The sequence below is a fragment of the Mustela nigripes genome, chromosome 16 (genome assembly GCF_022355385.1).
Source record: "Mustela nigripes isolate SB6536 chromosome 16, MUSNIG.SB6536, whole genome shotgun sequence".
Lineage (NCBI taxonomy): Eukaryota > Metazoa > Chordata > Mammalia > Carnivora > Mustelidae > Mustela > Mustela nigripes.
The window spans coordinates 44491630-44508605 of record NC_081572.1 but is presented as its reverse complement, the minus strand read 5'-3'; the positions used below and the strand labels follow the sequence as shown (position 1 = coordinate 44508605).

Genomic DNA, 16976 nt, shown 5'->3' with positions numbered 1-16976 from the left:
AAAAAGATTTTATTTATTTATTTGACAGAGAAAAACAGCCAAAGAGGGAACACAAGCAGGGGAAGTGGGAGAGGGGAAAAAAAGCAGGCTCCCCACTGAGCAGGGAGCCTGATGTAGGACTCTATCCCAGGACCATGGACCTGAGCTGAAGGTAGACCCTTAACGACTGACACACCCAGGTGCTCTATTTTAATTTTTTTGAAAATTTTTACTTATTTATTTGAGAGAGACGAAGATAGCAATAGAGAGCATGAGTTAGCACAAGCAGGGGAGAGGGAGAAGCTGACTCCCTGGTAAGCAGGGAGCCTAACACTGGGCTCTATCCCAGACTCTGGGATCATGACCTGAGCCAAAGACAGATGCCTTTTTTTTTTTTTAAGGACTTTATTTATTTATTTGAGAGAGAGACAGTGAGAGAGAGCATGAGAGAGGAGAAGGTGAGAGGGAGAAGCAGACTCCCCACAGAGCTAGGAGCCCAATGCGGGAATTGATCCTTGGGATTCTAGGATCATGACCAGAGCCGAAGGCAGTTGCCCAACCAACTGAGCCACCCAGGCACCCCAAAGGCAGATGCTTAATTTACTGAGCCACCCAGGTGTCCCCGGATTTTCTATTTCTTGAGTGAGTTTTGATTGTTTGCTTGAGTTATGATCTATTTTTACACACAGCACCTCCTTAAGATTTTATTTATTTGACAGACAGAGGTCACAAGTAGGCAGAGAGTCAGGCAGAGAGAAAGAGGGGGAAGTAGGCTCTCTGCTCAGCAGAGATCATGTCCTGAGCTGAAGGCAGAGGCTTTAACCCACAGAGCCAGTGCTGTGCTACACACAGCACTTCTGATACCAAATGCATGGGGTTCCCACACCAATTTTCCAGTTATCTATGGATGCCAACTGGATATCCTGCAGTGTAATTCAATTCTGGTACTACCCAGAGTTAGTACAGACCCATGAGACTGAAGTTAAGGTCTTAGTTCCCCAAGACTTTTCCACACTTCAGAAGCCAATTGCAAATAGTGGGTCTCCAGGTTATCTACACTTCTTTCCAACCTGGCTACAAATTGTGAATTATCATGATTTTTCAGGTTTAATAGTTTGCTCTGGTAGTTTGCAGAATTCAGGGAAATGCTTTACTTTTCTTACTGGTTTATTATAAAGAATACAAACAACCAGATGAAGAAGCACATAAAGTAAATTTTGGAAGGGTCCCAAGCACAGGAGTGTCTGAGCCTCTGTGGTTTAGGGTATGCCACCTACCTCCTGGCATGTGGATATAGTCACCAACGTGGAATCTCTCTAAGCCCCATTGTTTGGGGGTGCGCCTCAGTCAGTTGAGAATCCAACTCTTGACTTTGGTTCAGGTCATGAACTCATGATTTGGCTCAGGTCACAATGGGCATGGAGCCTCCTTAAGATTCTCATCCTTTCCTCTGACCCTCCCCTTGCTCCCTCCTCAAAAGAAAAAAAAAAAAAAAAAGAAGTGGGGAGGTGCTCCTGGCTGGTGCCAGGTGGGTTAAATGTCTGCCTTTGGCTGAGGTCATGATTCTGAGATTTTGGGATCGAGCCCCATGTCAGGCTCCTCCTTTAAATCTTGAAAAAGAAAAAAAAAAAGACTTTTTTATGGCATTTTCATTATTTAGGCATGATTAAATCATTGGCCACTGGTGATTAACTCCCTTTCCAGACTCTCCCCTCCCTAGAGATCAGGAGTAGTGTGGGTAGGGTTAAAAATTACATCTTCCAAATGCTTGGGTGGCTTAGTTGGTTAAGTGTCCCACTCTTGATTTCAGCTCAGGTTATGATCCCAGCATCCTGGGATCTCAAAAGTAGGTATTCTTTTTTTTTTTTTTGTAAAGATTTTATTTATTTATTTGACAGAGATCACAAGTAGGCAGAGAGGCAGGCAGAGAGAGAGGAGGAAGCAGGCTCCCTCCTGAGCAGAGAGCCTGATGTGGGGCTTAATCCCCGGACCCTGAGATCATGACCTGAGCTGAAGGCAGAGGCTTTAACCCACTGAGCCACCTAGGCGCCCAAAAGTAGGTATTCTTCAAGGTCTGTTTGGTCTTCTACCTGCACACATTCTCCAGCTGCTTCCATGGCAGCCTCCTTTCAGTTTGGAATGCCAGTCGCCTAATTCCAAGTTTCTATGATCTGTGGGTGATCTGTGAGAACCTTAGAACTAAAACATGCTAAAAGGAACTCATATCTTTCTGTGGCATCCATCAGTAACTTTCCCCACCAATCTTGTTTTTTTGTTAATGGTACTACCACTCATTATCCCAGGAACTCAAGGTGGGAAGATGGAAAGTCAATTTTAATTTTTGTTCCGCCTCACAAAATCTACATATCTCATCAGCTATAAGCTCTTTTCCTCCAAATCTTATTTACTATGTTTCATGATTTTTTTAAGATTTATTGACACAGAGCAAGCAAGAGAGAGAGAGAAAGAGAGCGAGCAAGCACAAGCAGGGGGAACCACAGCCAGAGGGAGAAGCAGGCTCCCTGCTGAGCAAGGAGCCCAATGCGGGGCTCAATCCAAGGACCCTGGGATCATGACCTGAGTTGAAGGCAGATGCTTAACCAACTGAGCCACCGAGGCGTCCCAAGTATTTTTTTTTTTTTTAAGATGTTAATTTTTAAGTAATCTCTACACCCAGAATGGGACTCAAACTCACAACCCTGAGATCAAGAGCTGCTTGCTCTACCAACTGAGCCAGCCAGGTGCCCCCAGCTACAAACTATTGCAGCTTTTCTCTGCAATACTATTCCTATTTGTCCTTTCCTTCCCATTTTCACCACAACCATGTATTACCTTTTACCTGCATTATAGCCTGATAATTTAATCTCTTCTTTAATCATGACTGTGTGATCTTTTTCGTATAGTTTTTATTTTATAATCATAAACGTAGCTCTGCAATCCAGCTAGACTTGGAGGGGAGTAAAAAAAATATGTAATCTATAGAACTGCAATGAGAGTACAAAGATAGGATATTTCAACCAGATGGGTGTGGAAGAGGTGCTCTCCTGAGCTACAGAAGGAATGTTGTGGTAGTCAAAACACAAGTCAAATTTGTTAGATTTGTCCACAGTCAGCAATGGTGATCATCTTGCTGATCTTGCCTTTTCAGTACCCAAGGCTCTCCATGGCTTCCACAATAACCTTGCCAAAGAGCACATGCTTGCCATCCATCCAATCTCTCAATCTTGGCAGTGCAGATGAAAAAATTTGTGTTGGGTCCTGCATTTGCCACACACAGATGCTAGAATCCATATGCTTCAGGATCAAATTTTCACCATCAAATTTTTACCCATAGATGGCCTTGCCACCATTGCCATTGATGGTGTGTGAAATCATCACATTGACGCATACAATCCCGTGAAAGCAGAAATCTTCATAACCAAATCCTTTCTCCCCAGTGCTCAGAGCACGAAAGTTTTCTGCTGTCTTTGGAACTTTGCAAACAATTTGAAGGAGGAGGGCCCAAGGGCTCCCCATCTAGAGCCTTGACAGAGGGCACGGTGTCATTATCCTTTGCTGGGCGGCACAGATGGCTCTGGGGCAGCAGCTCTGCAAGGCCTGCTGTGCAATCTTTATTGATCTTTTCAGTCTATCTATGATGGCAACCTCCATGCAAAATCATAGAAACATAACTCCCTTGTGCCCACGGAATATGGTGCATCTAAGGCTCTTCATAATTTGGTTCCAACCTGTTTTTTTTTTTTTTTTTTTTTTTTTCCTGGTGGTGGTGGTGTTTTTTAAAAAATAGATTCCATGCCCAATGTGGGACTTGAACTCAGGACTCGGGATTGAGAGTTGCGTGCTCTAAAGACTAAGCCAACCAGAAGCCCCCAACCTCGTTTTTATTCCACATCCATTGCACATGGTTTGTATTTTAACCTCAGCTCCAGCCTTGCAACCAATACTTTATTGAGTACAAGGTGCTGGGGATCCACTGGGAAGCAAAACAGGCCGGGTTCTTTCCCACTTCTGCCTCTCCAATCTCGATTGAACTTGCAACTCTTTAACAACTTGCAGTCCAGACTACACTTCTCTAACTTCCTTGTTCCTATCCATGGCGGACCTAGGGTGAAAAGGAAGGCTAAAAGGGAGAAGACAGACTGCAAAATCTTAATGTGAGTTGAGGTGCGAAAACTGCGAGGCCCTTTCCCTTACCATTTATAGCAGACCCCCACTCTTTACCCCGTGTCAAAAGGGTGTGAAAAAGGCCCAGGACTGGGCTTGGCTGAGAAAACGGGTAAGGTAGAGAAGTTGGTTTCAGTGAGGAAGGCCTGCCATTACAAAAACCGTTAGAGCTTTCTCTGCCCTCAGGTCTAGGCGTGGGCCCTCCGCACAGCTCAGGATCCCTCGCTCACTCTTTTCAGAATTGGTCCAGGCAGCTCCCCCCACCCCTACTCTGTCTCGGGGCTGCTCTCCCTCCCAGCCGTCGCCGTTCCCGCCTCAGCCCTTCAACGCCCTCAGAGTCCACGGAGGAGGGACGGCTAGCTGGTTCCAACCTCTTCGGGCTCTGAGCTCCCGGACCCGCCCCCCGCGCCAGTTGCCAGGGAGCGGTTGCCATAGAGCTGAGCAGTTGTCCGCGTGCGCAGGCGGAAGTCCCGGATTGAGGCGCCGCCATTTTTGCTGCCCGGACACGGAGCGAGAGGCTGAGAGAGTCGGAGACGCTATCCGCTTCCATCCGTCGCGCAGACCCTGCCGGAGCCGCTGCCGCTATGGATGATCGGGAGGATCTGGTGTACCAGGCGAAGCTGGCCGAGCAGGCTGAGCGATACGACGGTGAGTTGGGGGGGCAATAGGGGGCTGGAATTCTCGGACCCTCTGCCGCCGCCCACAGAGGCCGGGAGCAGGAGACAAAATGGCGGCATCGTCTCCGAGCTTGGTCGGGGACGTGGATTCGGAAAGTGGGAAATGCCTTGTGGGCTCCTGGAGCGGCGGGAGGCCCCAGACCCGGGAATTTGACCCCTTTGGCGTCTTCTGCTACACACGCTCGCGGGCTAGGAGGCCGAGGGGAAAGGGTGGAGGAGTTGGTTGTAAAATGGCGGCTGGGGGGAGGGCGAGTCCTGGGGCGGAGGAGGGGGAGGAGATGGCGGGTGCTATCTCCGGGCTAGCGAGCCCCAAGGGAGTATCTTCGAATGTGGAGAACAATTGGGTGGGGTGATGGGGGGAAGAAACACGCGCCACATTAGGGAGAGTAGCACCAGGAGCTGCAGCACGGGCGCCTTTCACAGAAATATGGCGGGTGGGGGCGGTGGCTTGTCCCCGGAGGCCCAGTGTGGGGCGGCGGCTGTGGAGTCTCACAAAGGAGAATCCTTGCGAGCGGAGGGCTGCTTTGGGTTTGTGGTGGAGGGCAGTCTTGGGTGAGGGTTGGGGAAGGACAGAGTGGGAATCACTGCAGTTCATCCTTGAGCAGAGGCCCGCTGAGATGCTGCGATCGGATTTCCTTTCTGTAGGCCGACACACCTTGTGTTGAGGGTTTTTTAGGCTTTCCGTTCTAACTCGCCTTCTTCTGGGGAGGTCTAGAAAAACCTCACGGTCCCTTTCCTGGCCTTATCCTGGAGAGCTTGAAGTTCTTGTAATCATTTTCTGGCACCGTTAGCTGGAGGTTCTGGCGGATAGAGCTTTGAACAGGGAACAAGGAGACCATGACTCTGAATCCCACAAATGCCCGTGTCTCAGTTTAACAGTGTGTAAAAATGTTGATTTTCCTATTTACACGAACCATCATGATAAATGGAAAGACCTGTGGGAAAATAAAGTTATTTCAAATAAGGTTTAGTAATTGTATCTTGGTCACTCCCCGGGATTGGAATGCGTGTTTGTTGTACTTCGTTGGGGATCTTAACCTATCCCAGGCTCTCACCCGACGCTTGGGTTTTTGGATTTTGAACATAGGGCATCCCGGCAGATCCTATTTTCTTTTTTTCTCTTTTAAATAAATGGCTCTGTGTACAGTTTTGAACAGTTCTTTGTTCATTGCTTCTTTGCTCCTCTAGGTTCTTTAGTCATTTTTTTCAGAACTTGATCCAAATGTCCATTGTGTCCGTTTTAGTGATTCTCAGGCTGCTTTTTAAAATTAACCCCCCCTCACCACTACCTTTAGTTTGGATCTAGGTACTTGAATTACCCCCATATCTGTTAAACTGTAGTATTGTAAAAACAAAAATTCTTAAATGTGGCTTCTGTGCTTCAGAGGCTCTCCAGGGTGAGACAAGGTTGGAATCCAGTGCCATCGATGTTCAGATTTTTTCGTAATTACTGAAGCCACTTACTTTTCAAAATGTTTTGTAGGGCCTTTGCTTTCCTTGAATGCCTGGTTGGTCATGTGTACAGCCACAGGGGTAGTCCCAGGGTATCAAGACATTAGGATTCAGGAATTTGAAAATTAGGCCAGGAACTCAAATTGAAGAAAGGTGTAGTGCACTAAAATTTGTTTTTTAAATCCTTAAATGTCTTTGTATTATTGAACAAGGTTCTTGGTAGGGGGAGGAAAATAAGATGGGGAAGTACAGCTCAAGGTCGATTTGTCTTTATTTCAGTGTTTAAAAGTGAAACAATGTAGGTGTGCTGGTTGTGAAAGTTCTTTCTTTTTCCCCCTTATGCCCCCAGTGGGTTCCTCTCTTAATCTGTTAGTCTCCTTGGGAGGAAACCTGAAATTATATTTGAATGCTTTCTGGTCTGTGAGAATTTAGGTTTTGAGTCAACTTGCTATGATAACCAAGAAGGATGTGGAGGAAGGGTTTTTGTTGTTGTTGTTTGTTTCTTCTTCTTTTTTTAATTTGTTTTAAAAACTGAATTGGAAGCTCATGGTTGTAGCTTCCAAGTGAATGACGGTTTAGTAGTAATATTTTGGGTTTGGGTGTTGAGGAATTTTAATGAAACCCTTACTAGTTATTCAGCGTAGCACTATCTAGAGAGAGCCACATCGTTAATTGTATCTTCTTCAGGATAGAAAGTGGGAGGGAAATAGGATCTATCCGGTGAGGAGGCACTCCACTGTCTGTTGGGCACAAGATAGGAATTTTTTGGAAGGGAAGAAAAGAAAGGCAGTCATCAGGAATCAGCCTCTACCTGTGTCCATTCTTTCATTGGGTACAACAGTTCAGTTTTGTTTGTGGTGACTAAAATTTCCCATAGTTTTAGTCACCGGACAGTATGTGGTGTGGGAGTGGAAGATAGGAAAAGTGAGTTTGAATGATTTGGTTTTGGGTACTTGGATGTAAATATCAGCTTTTCTTGTTTTCTGCAGTATCTTTTATTTTGCATACTCTGTTGAACTTAATACTTACTTGTAACATTAGTTATGTCCTGGGGAATTGGAATCAATTTATATGGATCATTTAATGGTACTAGAGGAAGAGCTAAGCTTTGTTCAGGAAAAGGATGCTGGTGGGTTCCAGATAGGCTAGGACTCTTCACCTTGAAGATTAAATCTAGCTTCTCATCACTTAATAAGTCTGAAGTCTAAGGGATAGTTTTTACAACATTTGTAGCTGTATGAGTCAAATCTATTACCTTTTAGCATTCCTTAACCAAGTCTTACCCTTTATATATATATATAAACCCAATTGGTAAAGAAAAGAGAAGATTTCACGTTTTTCAAATTAGAGGGGGTCAGCATAAAGTACGTCTGGGTTTGTGAGGTAGTTGCTGGCTTTGTCCTTTCCTTACCTTTTCCCTGTGATGATTGCTCCATGTGGGGCAAGAGTAAAGTTTTGATGGTTGCTGTTGATCATTCATTCTCTCTCTGAATGCATCGATACTAGGAAGGCATTTATTTTGAGTCTACTTACTTGAGAGCTGTCCTTTTTAAAACACCAGAACCTTATCTCTAGCTTATTTTGGTAGTCAGTGAAAGGTGGGGAAATGTTTTAAAATAACTCCTGAACACATGTTATGGGAAAAATGGGTAAATAGTAAATTAACTTTATAGATTTATTTTAGAGAGGGAGGGAGCGAGAGCAAGATGTGATCAGGGGGAGGGGTACAGAGAGGGGGGAAGAGAGACTCCTAAGCAGGCTCCACAGCCATCTAGAAGCCTGGTGCAGGGCTTGATCTCACAACCCTGAGCCGAAACCAAGATACCTACGCTTAACCGCAATTGAACCACCCAAGGCACTCCAGCAAATTAACTTTAGTAATGAGTTTGAAACAGGTTGCTGTCAATTCTTTACTTAGGTCAGTAATTTTTATTACTGCTTTTTCAGTTAATGGAGTTAACTTTATTGAATATATTTTTTCTCCTGCCTAAACATAAGCTAAATTGGATACTCTGCTCATTAAAGCAAATGCTCTGTTGTGTTTAGAGGTTTTTTTTTAAGCACGTCAACAAATTTTTAAGTAAACTACATCACATGTGGAGCTTGAACTCACCCCAAGATCGAGAGTCACATGGTCCACCACCTGAGCCAGCTGGGCACCCCTACTTTAGACTTTCATATAATATTGTGTGTAATGAGCAAATTTCAGTTCATCTTGTTGGCTTCCCAAACTATGGAATATAATGAAATTGTAATCTGAGATGATGGGAGTAAATTCTTTTTTATTATTTTTTTTTAAGATTTTATTTATTTACTTGAGGGAGAATGAGTGAGAGAGAGCATGAGAAAGGAGAAGGTCAGAGGGAGAAGCAGACTCCCCAAGGAACTGGGACCCTGATGTGGGACTCGATCCTGGAAGTCCAGGACCATAACCTGAGCTGAAGGCAGCTGCTCAACCAACTGAGCCACACAGGCGCCCCGGGAGTAAATTCTAAACTACTGTGCACATACCTAGGCATCCTTTTCACCTTTATATGAAAAGGTCTCAACTTGAATTATATGAGGTAGAACACATAGTCTGAGCAAAGTTTGGATTCAATAAGTATAAGAAAACACACTGAAAGTTTATACAAACAAGCAGGCTTATCATAATTGTCTAATAGCTCGGTCAAGGGAATATGAAATATTGGAAAAATTTCCTGACTTTCACCTGGTATAGCAAGTGAATTTTCAGTCTGGTAACTTAATGTACTGAATTTCACAAATGAGTTACCAAGACTTTAAGAAGTTGAAAGCATGATTTTAAAAAAGGCCTGTATGGGGCGCCTGGGTGGCTCAGTGGGTTAAGCCGCTGCCTTCAGCTCAGGTCATGATCTCAGGGTCCTAGGATCGAGCCCCGCATCAGGCTCTCTGCTCAGCAGGGAGCCTGCTTCCTCCTCTCTCTCTGCCTGCTTGTCATCTCTCTCTCTGTCAAAAAAATAAATAAAATCTTTAAAAAAAAAAGGCCTGTAGGCTGATTTTGCAGTAGGTTTTCTTTTTACTTTACATTTGTGTATTTAAGCAGTAATGACAGGAGTAGGGTAAAGTTTAAATTTTTAAACTGTTTAATGCCGCATTTATATAGAACTTCACTCATGAACCACTTTCACAGACATTTTTACCTATTTAAGGTATCAATGAACTAGATAATGTTACTTCCATTTAATGGTTCAGAAACGTGAATTTGAGATGTGATTTTTTTTTTTTTTTCCTCTGCCACATGACTGGTAGGCTAGTGGCTAGTAAATGGCAAAGCTAGAACTTGTCTGCTGACCTTTAGCCGAGTACTCTTATTTTCCTAAGCCACTGACAAAAGACCTATGTGTAACTAAATAAGGTAGTACCTTCGGAGTGTGCCTATTTCTTTAGCAGTTACTTCAAATAATGTGTCTTGGTGTTTATGACTGTGTCTTGGTGTTTATGACTGGTAGCCATCATAAATAGTAGATAAAATATTTTCATGCTTTTCTGAAGAAACCTTGTACTTCCAGAACAATCCCACCTTGGGGCACCTGGCTAGCTGAGAAGAGCATGTGACTCTTGATCTTTGGGTCCTGAGTTCCAGCCCCAGGATGAGTGTAGCCATTACTAAAAAAATAATAAGCTTTAAAAAAAAATCCCATCTTAAGGCACAGTGAATGAAGTTAGAATGAGGGATTTTAGGTAATCTAAAAATGTGTGTTTGCATACTGTTTTCTTGGTTTGTCATGGTATCTGTGCTGGGGTATGGCTAATGCGTGCATTCCTGCAAATTGCTTTTTTAAAAGCAATCCCTTCCCCCCACCGTTGTCTTGATGGATGCAGCCTTTTAGTTAATGGTACAGTCATAACACTTTCAGGAGGGGGAAATGTTGGCAAATAATTTGCAGAGATTCCAAATATTAGCCTAGATAGCTGTCAAACAGAATCTGTTAAGGGGTAGTGAGGAACAGCAACAAAAAGTTTTGTCTGTTTCTGAAATGGTCAAGTAACAATTTGGTACAGTTAAATACTGATATACTCTAGTTGACAAATTGGTTTGCCAACATAATTGTATGGTTTGAGCTCATTAACTAAATAAAAACTAAAACATGTTAATGAGGTTACATCATAATAACTGGGTCGTAATAACTGCCATAATAATTAAAGGGTCATCAAGATTTATCATTCGAATCAGGATGCCTTGAAACGAAGGGGTACCAGTTCATAATAGTGCTGGGATAGCAAGTGTAAACTAGAATTGTCCTTAGCTGCAAACTTGCCTTATGGTTATCATACTTAGAACCATTTGTTCTACTCATCTCATTTGGGTTCATACAAAAGTTGTTTTTTTTTTTTTAATTAAAAGATAATTATTTATTTGAGAGAGAGAGAGGAGAGGAAATACAAGCAGGGGGAGTGGGAGAGGGAGAGGCAGGCCTCTTGCCAAGCAGGGAGCCTCATACGGGGGGCTCAGTCTCAGGAAAGACCCTAGGATAGTGATCTGAACCGAAGGCAGATGCTTAATGACTGAGCCACCCAGGCGCCCCTAGATTGATAACAAAAGTTCTTAAGCTTTGTCCATCCCCTCTACCGCAGAAGTATCTTAGATTCAAGTTCCCTTTCTGAAATGAAGTTCACGTTTGGCAGAACATAAGAGAAATCAAAGGCAAAGTAAAAGATTTCCTCCTCCCCTCTCCCCCATTGGGGAACTTGAAAAGTCAAGGATAGTTGCTGAAAATAGAGCTTGCTGGCATACCAACTAGTCAGCTTGACTGATAGTGTCCAGGCCAAGTATGTTGGTTTTATGTATGTCTACCTTGAGCTAGATCAGTGTTTAAAAATACTTAGAAGCAGTGTTTGTCCCTAAGCTCAGAACTTTATCCCAGATACGTGTTTATAGTCTCACCCATACCTTGTTAGAACTGTTTTGTTTAGAACACCGAATTCTGTTTTAGAAATATGGCCATGATCCTGGTTTATCTTGTTTGAAATTCAATCTTGAATTTATTGCCCCTCTTCTAGTGATCTAGCTTAGTAGTTGGGCAGATCTGTCATTGGTAGGTTTGTGATCAGGTTAGGATTTTATCCAGCTAAAGTGATAAGAAATATTTTTTTATATATAAAATTTGAAGGAGACACTTTATACTTAGGGTTATGGCTATTTCATACTTTGGCAGATGCAGTAGTGCAGAGGCCTTGGACTTGTCTGGATTCTCTATCTTATAAAACGGCGATAAAACTTGTGTTGCCTGCTGATTTACAGGGTTGTAATGAAATTAAAGGGTTTAGTAAAGGGCAGAGTATAATACTTGCCTGGTAATATTACTTATTGTGAAAAACTCCTTCTTTCCAGTGTGAAAGACGGAAGTGTATGTTTTTGCTACTGATACACTATGGTTGTATTAGAAGATGACCTACCCCCCCTTTTTGTAAGATTCTATTTATTTATTTGACAGAGTGAGAGAGAGAGAGAGATCACAAGTAGGCAGAGAGACAGGCGGGGTGGGGGGGAAGAGGCTCCCTGCTGAGCAGAGAGCCCTGTGTGGGGCTCCGCTCCCAGGATCCTGAGGCCATGACCCAAGCCAAAGGTAGAGGCTTAACCCACTGAGCCACCCAGGTGCCTGATGACCTACGTTTTTTGAGTTATTCCTAGCAAGCATTCTCTGGTCATTTTAGTACCCAAGTTATATTTGCATAAAGAAAAGTTAGTTCTCAAAATAAAATCTTTAATTGTAATTCATATGTGAAAATTTGCATATCCTGAAAGTGAATGTGGCTAAATATAAATCGAAGCAAGATAATCTATAATTTGGCCTTGTTGAGCTGCTATGTAGTATTTTTGATACTAATTTCAGGTTAATACTCAGGAGAATATTCCTGTGTCCCTGGCAGATACAACACTTGTTATATGTGGATTTGGAATGAAAGGTTCCATAGAATAAAAATATAAAGTAATTCAGGGTTAAAATATTTTTGTTAGCGGTCTCAGATTACGGACTAGGAACCTAGAACCAATTTTGTGAATTGTGATTCTAAAGATGTATGGTAAGCCTTGGGTAGTGAGTGGGTTCTGATTAATAAAATGTTACCAGTTAATACTACTTAATCCTTGGTGGTTAGTCATTTGAGGTCTTTGGAAAAGTTATTGTGAACACCTTTGTTTTGTAGAAATGTGTTCTGCTTAAGTTTGTGTGATTGATTCTTTCATTAGTTGATTTAAAAAAAAATTATTCAAGAGGGAGGGGAAGGGCAGAGGGCCTGGGAGACTCCCCACTGAGCAAGTAGCTGGATCCTGAGATCATGATCTGAGCTGAAGTCAGATGCTTAACTTACAGCTCCCCAGGCACCCCTTAATTGATTTGGTTGTTGTTAATAGGTTAAATTTTATGTTACATAGTAAAACTTTATGAAAGTACTACCATGAAAATTTCAAAACATCTTGTGCTCTTTGACAAGAAAATATCCCTGACAGTTATGATACTATTTTTAGATTTTCCAAAAGGAATTCATTAATGAAATTTCTTTCTGTGCAGTATAGACTTCTTCCTCACAATTTTAAAACTGTTGAAATTTTGACGAGGTTCTTTGTCTGTTCAGAGACTTAGGAAAAGGCAAATTGGTTATAAATCTGAATAAATAGTATAACTTCCCTCTTAAAGTGTATCAGTACAAGGGTTATTTCTGTTCATTCCCCTCTCCCCATATATTCCAAAACAAAATGTTAATGTTTCTTTTTTGTGTCTTCTAATTCTATAGAAATTATGAGAAGAAATTTAGACTTTGAGCTCTTTTTCCTTTTCCCCCAATATATCAGTGTCTTAGGGGGCCAATAACTTACCTGCCAATCTTTTACTTTCTACCTCTATTCTCTTTGCACCTCATCTTTAATTTTTTTTTTTTTTTTTTTTTACTTTTAAGATTTTATTTATTTGACAGGCAGAGATCACAAGTAGGCAGAGAGGCAGGCTGAGAGATGGGGGAAGCAGGCTCCCTGCTGAGCAGAGAGCCTGCTGATGCATGCGGGGCTTGATCACGAGATCATGACCCTGTGACCCTGACCCGAGCCCAAGGCAGAGGCTCAACCCACTGAGCCACCCAGGCGCCCCACACCTCATCTTTTTTGTTCTATCACAGCTAAACATGTCGACTGCATGAGGGAATATAGTCTTAAACTCTAAAAGAAGAAATCTCCTGTTTTGATGGAGTAAGAGGGAATTCCGCACCTCCCCCAATATTGAGACTGATGGGAGAGGTACATTTTTGCAGTCAGAATTATAGAATCTGGGTAGAAGGTTGTCTTGTTTTTTACCTAACAGGATAATTGGAAGTTCTTTAGAAGGCTTAAACAAATTTTTTTCCTGTTTCTAGGGAAGATAGGAGTTAATTTTACAGTGAGAGGTAGTTCTGTTTAGGGTGATACCAGAAGAAAAAAATAGTTTGTGCTTGAATGTCGAGATTATTGTGTTTTGAAAAGTTTTAGTATTCAGAGTATTAAAAGTAAGTTCCAAAGGCATTTGACAAGTACATATTGAGATCCAACTATGTACCAGGCACTGTTCCAGACACTTGGGATTCATCATTTAAATTAAATTAAACAAAGGGTCTCTTAAAGGAGCTTACATTGTAGTGAATGTTTAAATACTTTTAGAATTATTCTTCTGTTAGTATGTGTAATAGAGTGAATTAGTAACAACAGTGGTATTGAACATAATGCACTATATATACCTAATGCAGCTCACTGTCCCATATCAAAGACTGTAGAAAACTTACAAGTGTGCTTGTTTTTTCTTTCTCTTTCTCTCTTTTTCTTTCCTTCTCTTCTCTCTTCTCTTCCTTTCATAGGCTCCACGCCTAGCATGGGGCTTGAACTCAAGACCTGAGCAGAGATCAAGAGTTGGATGTTTAGGGGTGTCTGGGTGGCTCAGTTGTTATGTGTCTGCCTTAGGCTCAGGTCATGGGATTGAGCCCCACATGAGGCTCCCCACTTGGTGGGAAGCCTGCCTCTCCTCTCCCACTCCCTCTATTTGTATTCCCTCTCCAGCTGTATCTGTCTCTCTTTCTCTATGTCCAATAAAATCTTTAAAAAAAGAAGAGTTAGGAGCACCTGGGTGGCTAAGTGGGTTAAGCCTCTGCCTCTAGTTCAGAATCTCAAGGTCCTGGGATTGAGCCCCGCATCAGCTCTCTGCTCTGCCTGCTCTGCCTACTTGTGATCTCTTTGTGTCAAATAAATCTTTGGGGAAAAAAAGGAGTTGGATGCGTTTGAGGCATGCAGGTGTCCCTTAAATGTGCCCTTTTTTTTTTTTTTTTAAAAGAGTACTCTTGTCAAGTGGTACTAACAAATGGAAAAGGTTTTAAAAATTTTTCATGGCCTGGGGTGCCTGGGTGGCTCAGTGGGTTAAAGCCTCTGCCTTTGGCTCAGGTCATGATCTCAGGGTCCTGGGATCGAGCCCCATATCAGGCTCTCTGCTCAGCAGGGAGCCTGCTTCCTCCCTCTTTCTGTCTGCCTTTCTGCCTACTTGTGATCTCTGTCAAATAAATAAATAAAATCTTAAAAAAAGTTAAAAAATGTTTTTTCATGGACTTTATGATTATAAAACTTTATAATTACTGCTAACAACTATATGCCAGGTGCTTATTATTTCTCTGAATCCTCAAGAAAAACAAAAAACAAAACCCTGCATAGTAAATAACACCCATTTTACAGGTAAGGATTAAGAATTTTAGGAAAGGTGACATGTAACAGGTAACATCACTGGGATGCATCTGTTTTACTCCCAGGCTGATAAGACTTCCATACTTGTGTAAACATTAGTCTAAACTGCTTTTGAAGCTCTATTTCTGTTACTTAGATTTTAATTTGATTTAATTATTTAACTTAATTTTTAAAAAGATTTTATTTATTTATTTGTTAGAGATAGACTGAGAGAATACAAGCGGGGGAGTGGGAGAGGGGGAAGCAGGGTTCCTGCAGTGTGGGGAGCCCAATTCCGAGCTTGATCCAGGACCCTGGAATGACCTGAGCCAAAGGCAGCTGCTTAATGATTGAGCCACCCAGGTGCCTCTAGATTTTAATTTTATAACTTAAAAGTTGCCTCAAATGGTCTTTCGATTTCATGTCTCTTTGTAAATTTTCTTTCATATGAAGGATACAGAAGGGTATGTAGGTTGAGTATATTTTCCAGTGAACAGCCAAAAAGAGATGGTAGAACAAACACTGGACCAGAAGTAATTAAATTTTAGGGAAGGTCTGTCCCGTCCAGATTTTTTTTTTTTTTTTAAAGATTTTATTTACTAATTTGACAGAGATCACAAGTAGGCAGAGAGGTGGTATTGGGGAGGGAAGCAGTTTTCCTGGAGGGAGCCTGATGTGGGGCTTGATCCCAGGACCTTGAGATTATGACCTGGGCCAAAGACAGAGGCTTAACCCATTGAGCTACCCAGGTGCCTCTCATGTCCAGATTTTATCTCAATTATTCTCCCTTTAGATATGTTACTTTCAGGGCTTGTTTTTCCCATCTGTATATTAAGAAATTTCTGAAAGTTATTTTATGAATTTGCAGGCGTTTTTTTTTTAATATTTTATTTATTTTAATTGACAGAGATTACAAGTAGGCAGAGAGGCAGGCAGAGAGAGAGAGAGAGAGAGAGAGAGGAGGATGCTGAGCAGAGAGCCCGATGTGGGGCTCGATCCCAGGACCCTGGGATCATGACCCGAGCTGAAGGCAGAGGCTTTAACCCACTGAGCCACCCAGGTGCCCCTGCAGGCGGGTTAAAAAAAAAATTTTTTTTTGCCTTGTGAGTAGTGGATGGAGAGCTGTGAAATCGAAATTCAGCTCTGGGATTACATCTACGCAGCTTTGATTCTACTCCAGCTAATTTAGCTACTGGTTTGTTGAATAGAAAACTTGCGTTCTCCAAATTTGCATTTATATTTCTACTTGTGTTGAATGAATTATAAAGTTAAACAATATGAAATTGCCAGTTTCCATCATTTTTTTAGTTGAAATGTAGTTAACATGATGTACAGGTGTACAATGTAGTGATTCAATAATTCTGTACATTGTGCAGTGCCCAGCATGTGTAATTAACTGTCTCTAACCATACTAAGTCATTACAGTATATTTGACTATATTCCCTATATTGTATGGTGACTTTTTTATAACTGGAAGTTACCTCAGTTTCAGTCATTTTTGACCTACAAAAATGATCATTTTCTAGTAGTGGTTGGAAGGTCTGGAAGGTGAGGCCTCAGTATACCCCAAAAGGCATTAAGGTTTTAAGGAATACCAGGGTTATTGAGGTACTGTACATGAATATTTTCTGAGGTTGGTTTTGCTTTTTTGTAATTGTGTAATTTTTCTTTGTTATTTTGTAATTTATTTCTGTGTTGGCTGATTTATTTATTTTTGGTAATTGATTTTAACCTATTTTTGTTTTCTAGGTCTTTTTTTTCTTTCTCAGGATAATAGATTAAATTTGTCCTATTTGCAGGGTTTTTGTTTCTTTTGTTTTTGTTTTTTGAGATTTTATTTATTTATTTATTTAATATTTTATTTATTTATTTGACAGAGAGAAATCACAAGTAGATGGAGAGGCAGGCAGAGAGAGAGAGAGGGAAGCAGGCTCTCCGCTGAGCAGAGAGCCCGATGCGGGACTCGATCCCAGGACTCTGAGATCATGACCTGAGCCTTCGGCTCAGGTCAT

General features: G+C 41.9%; 1 protein-coding gene across 2 annotated transcripts in view; it reads left to right on the top strand.

The window, feature by feature from the left end:
* Positions 1-4605: 4605 nt before the first annotated feature.
* YWHAE (tyrosine 3-monooxygenase/tryptophan 5-monooxygenase activation protein epsilon) overlaps positions 4606-16976 on the top strand; it is a 59651-nt gene continuing 47280 nt past the window's right edge. For both annotated transcript variants that reach the window (XM_059381063.1, XM_059381064.1), the window contains exon 1: positions 4606-4791. In XM_059381063.1, the coding sequence (XP_059237046.1) occupies positions 4728-4791 (64 nt within the window). In that variant the 5' untranslated portion in view covers positions 4606-4727. The remainder of the gene's footprint in view (positions 4792-16976) is intronic.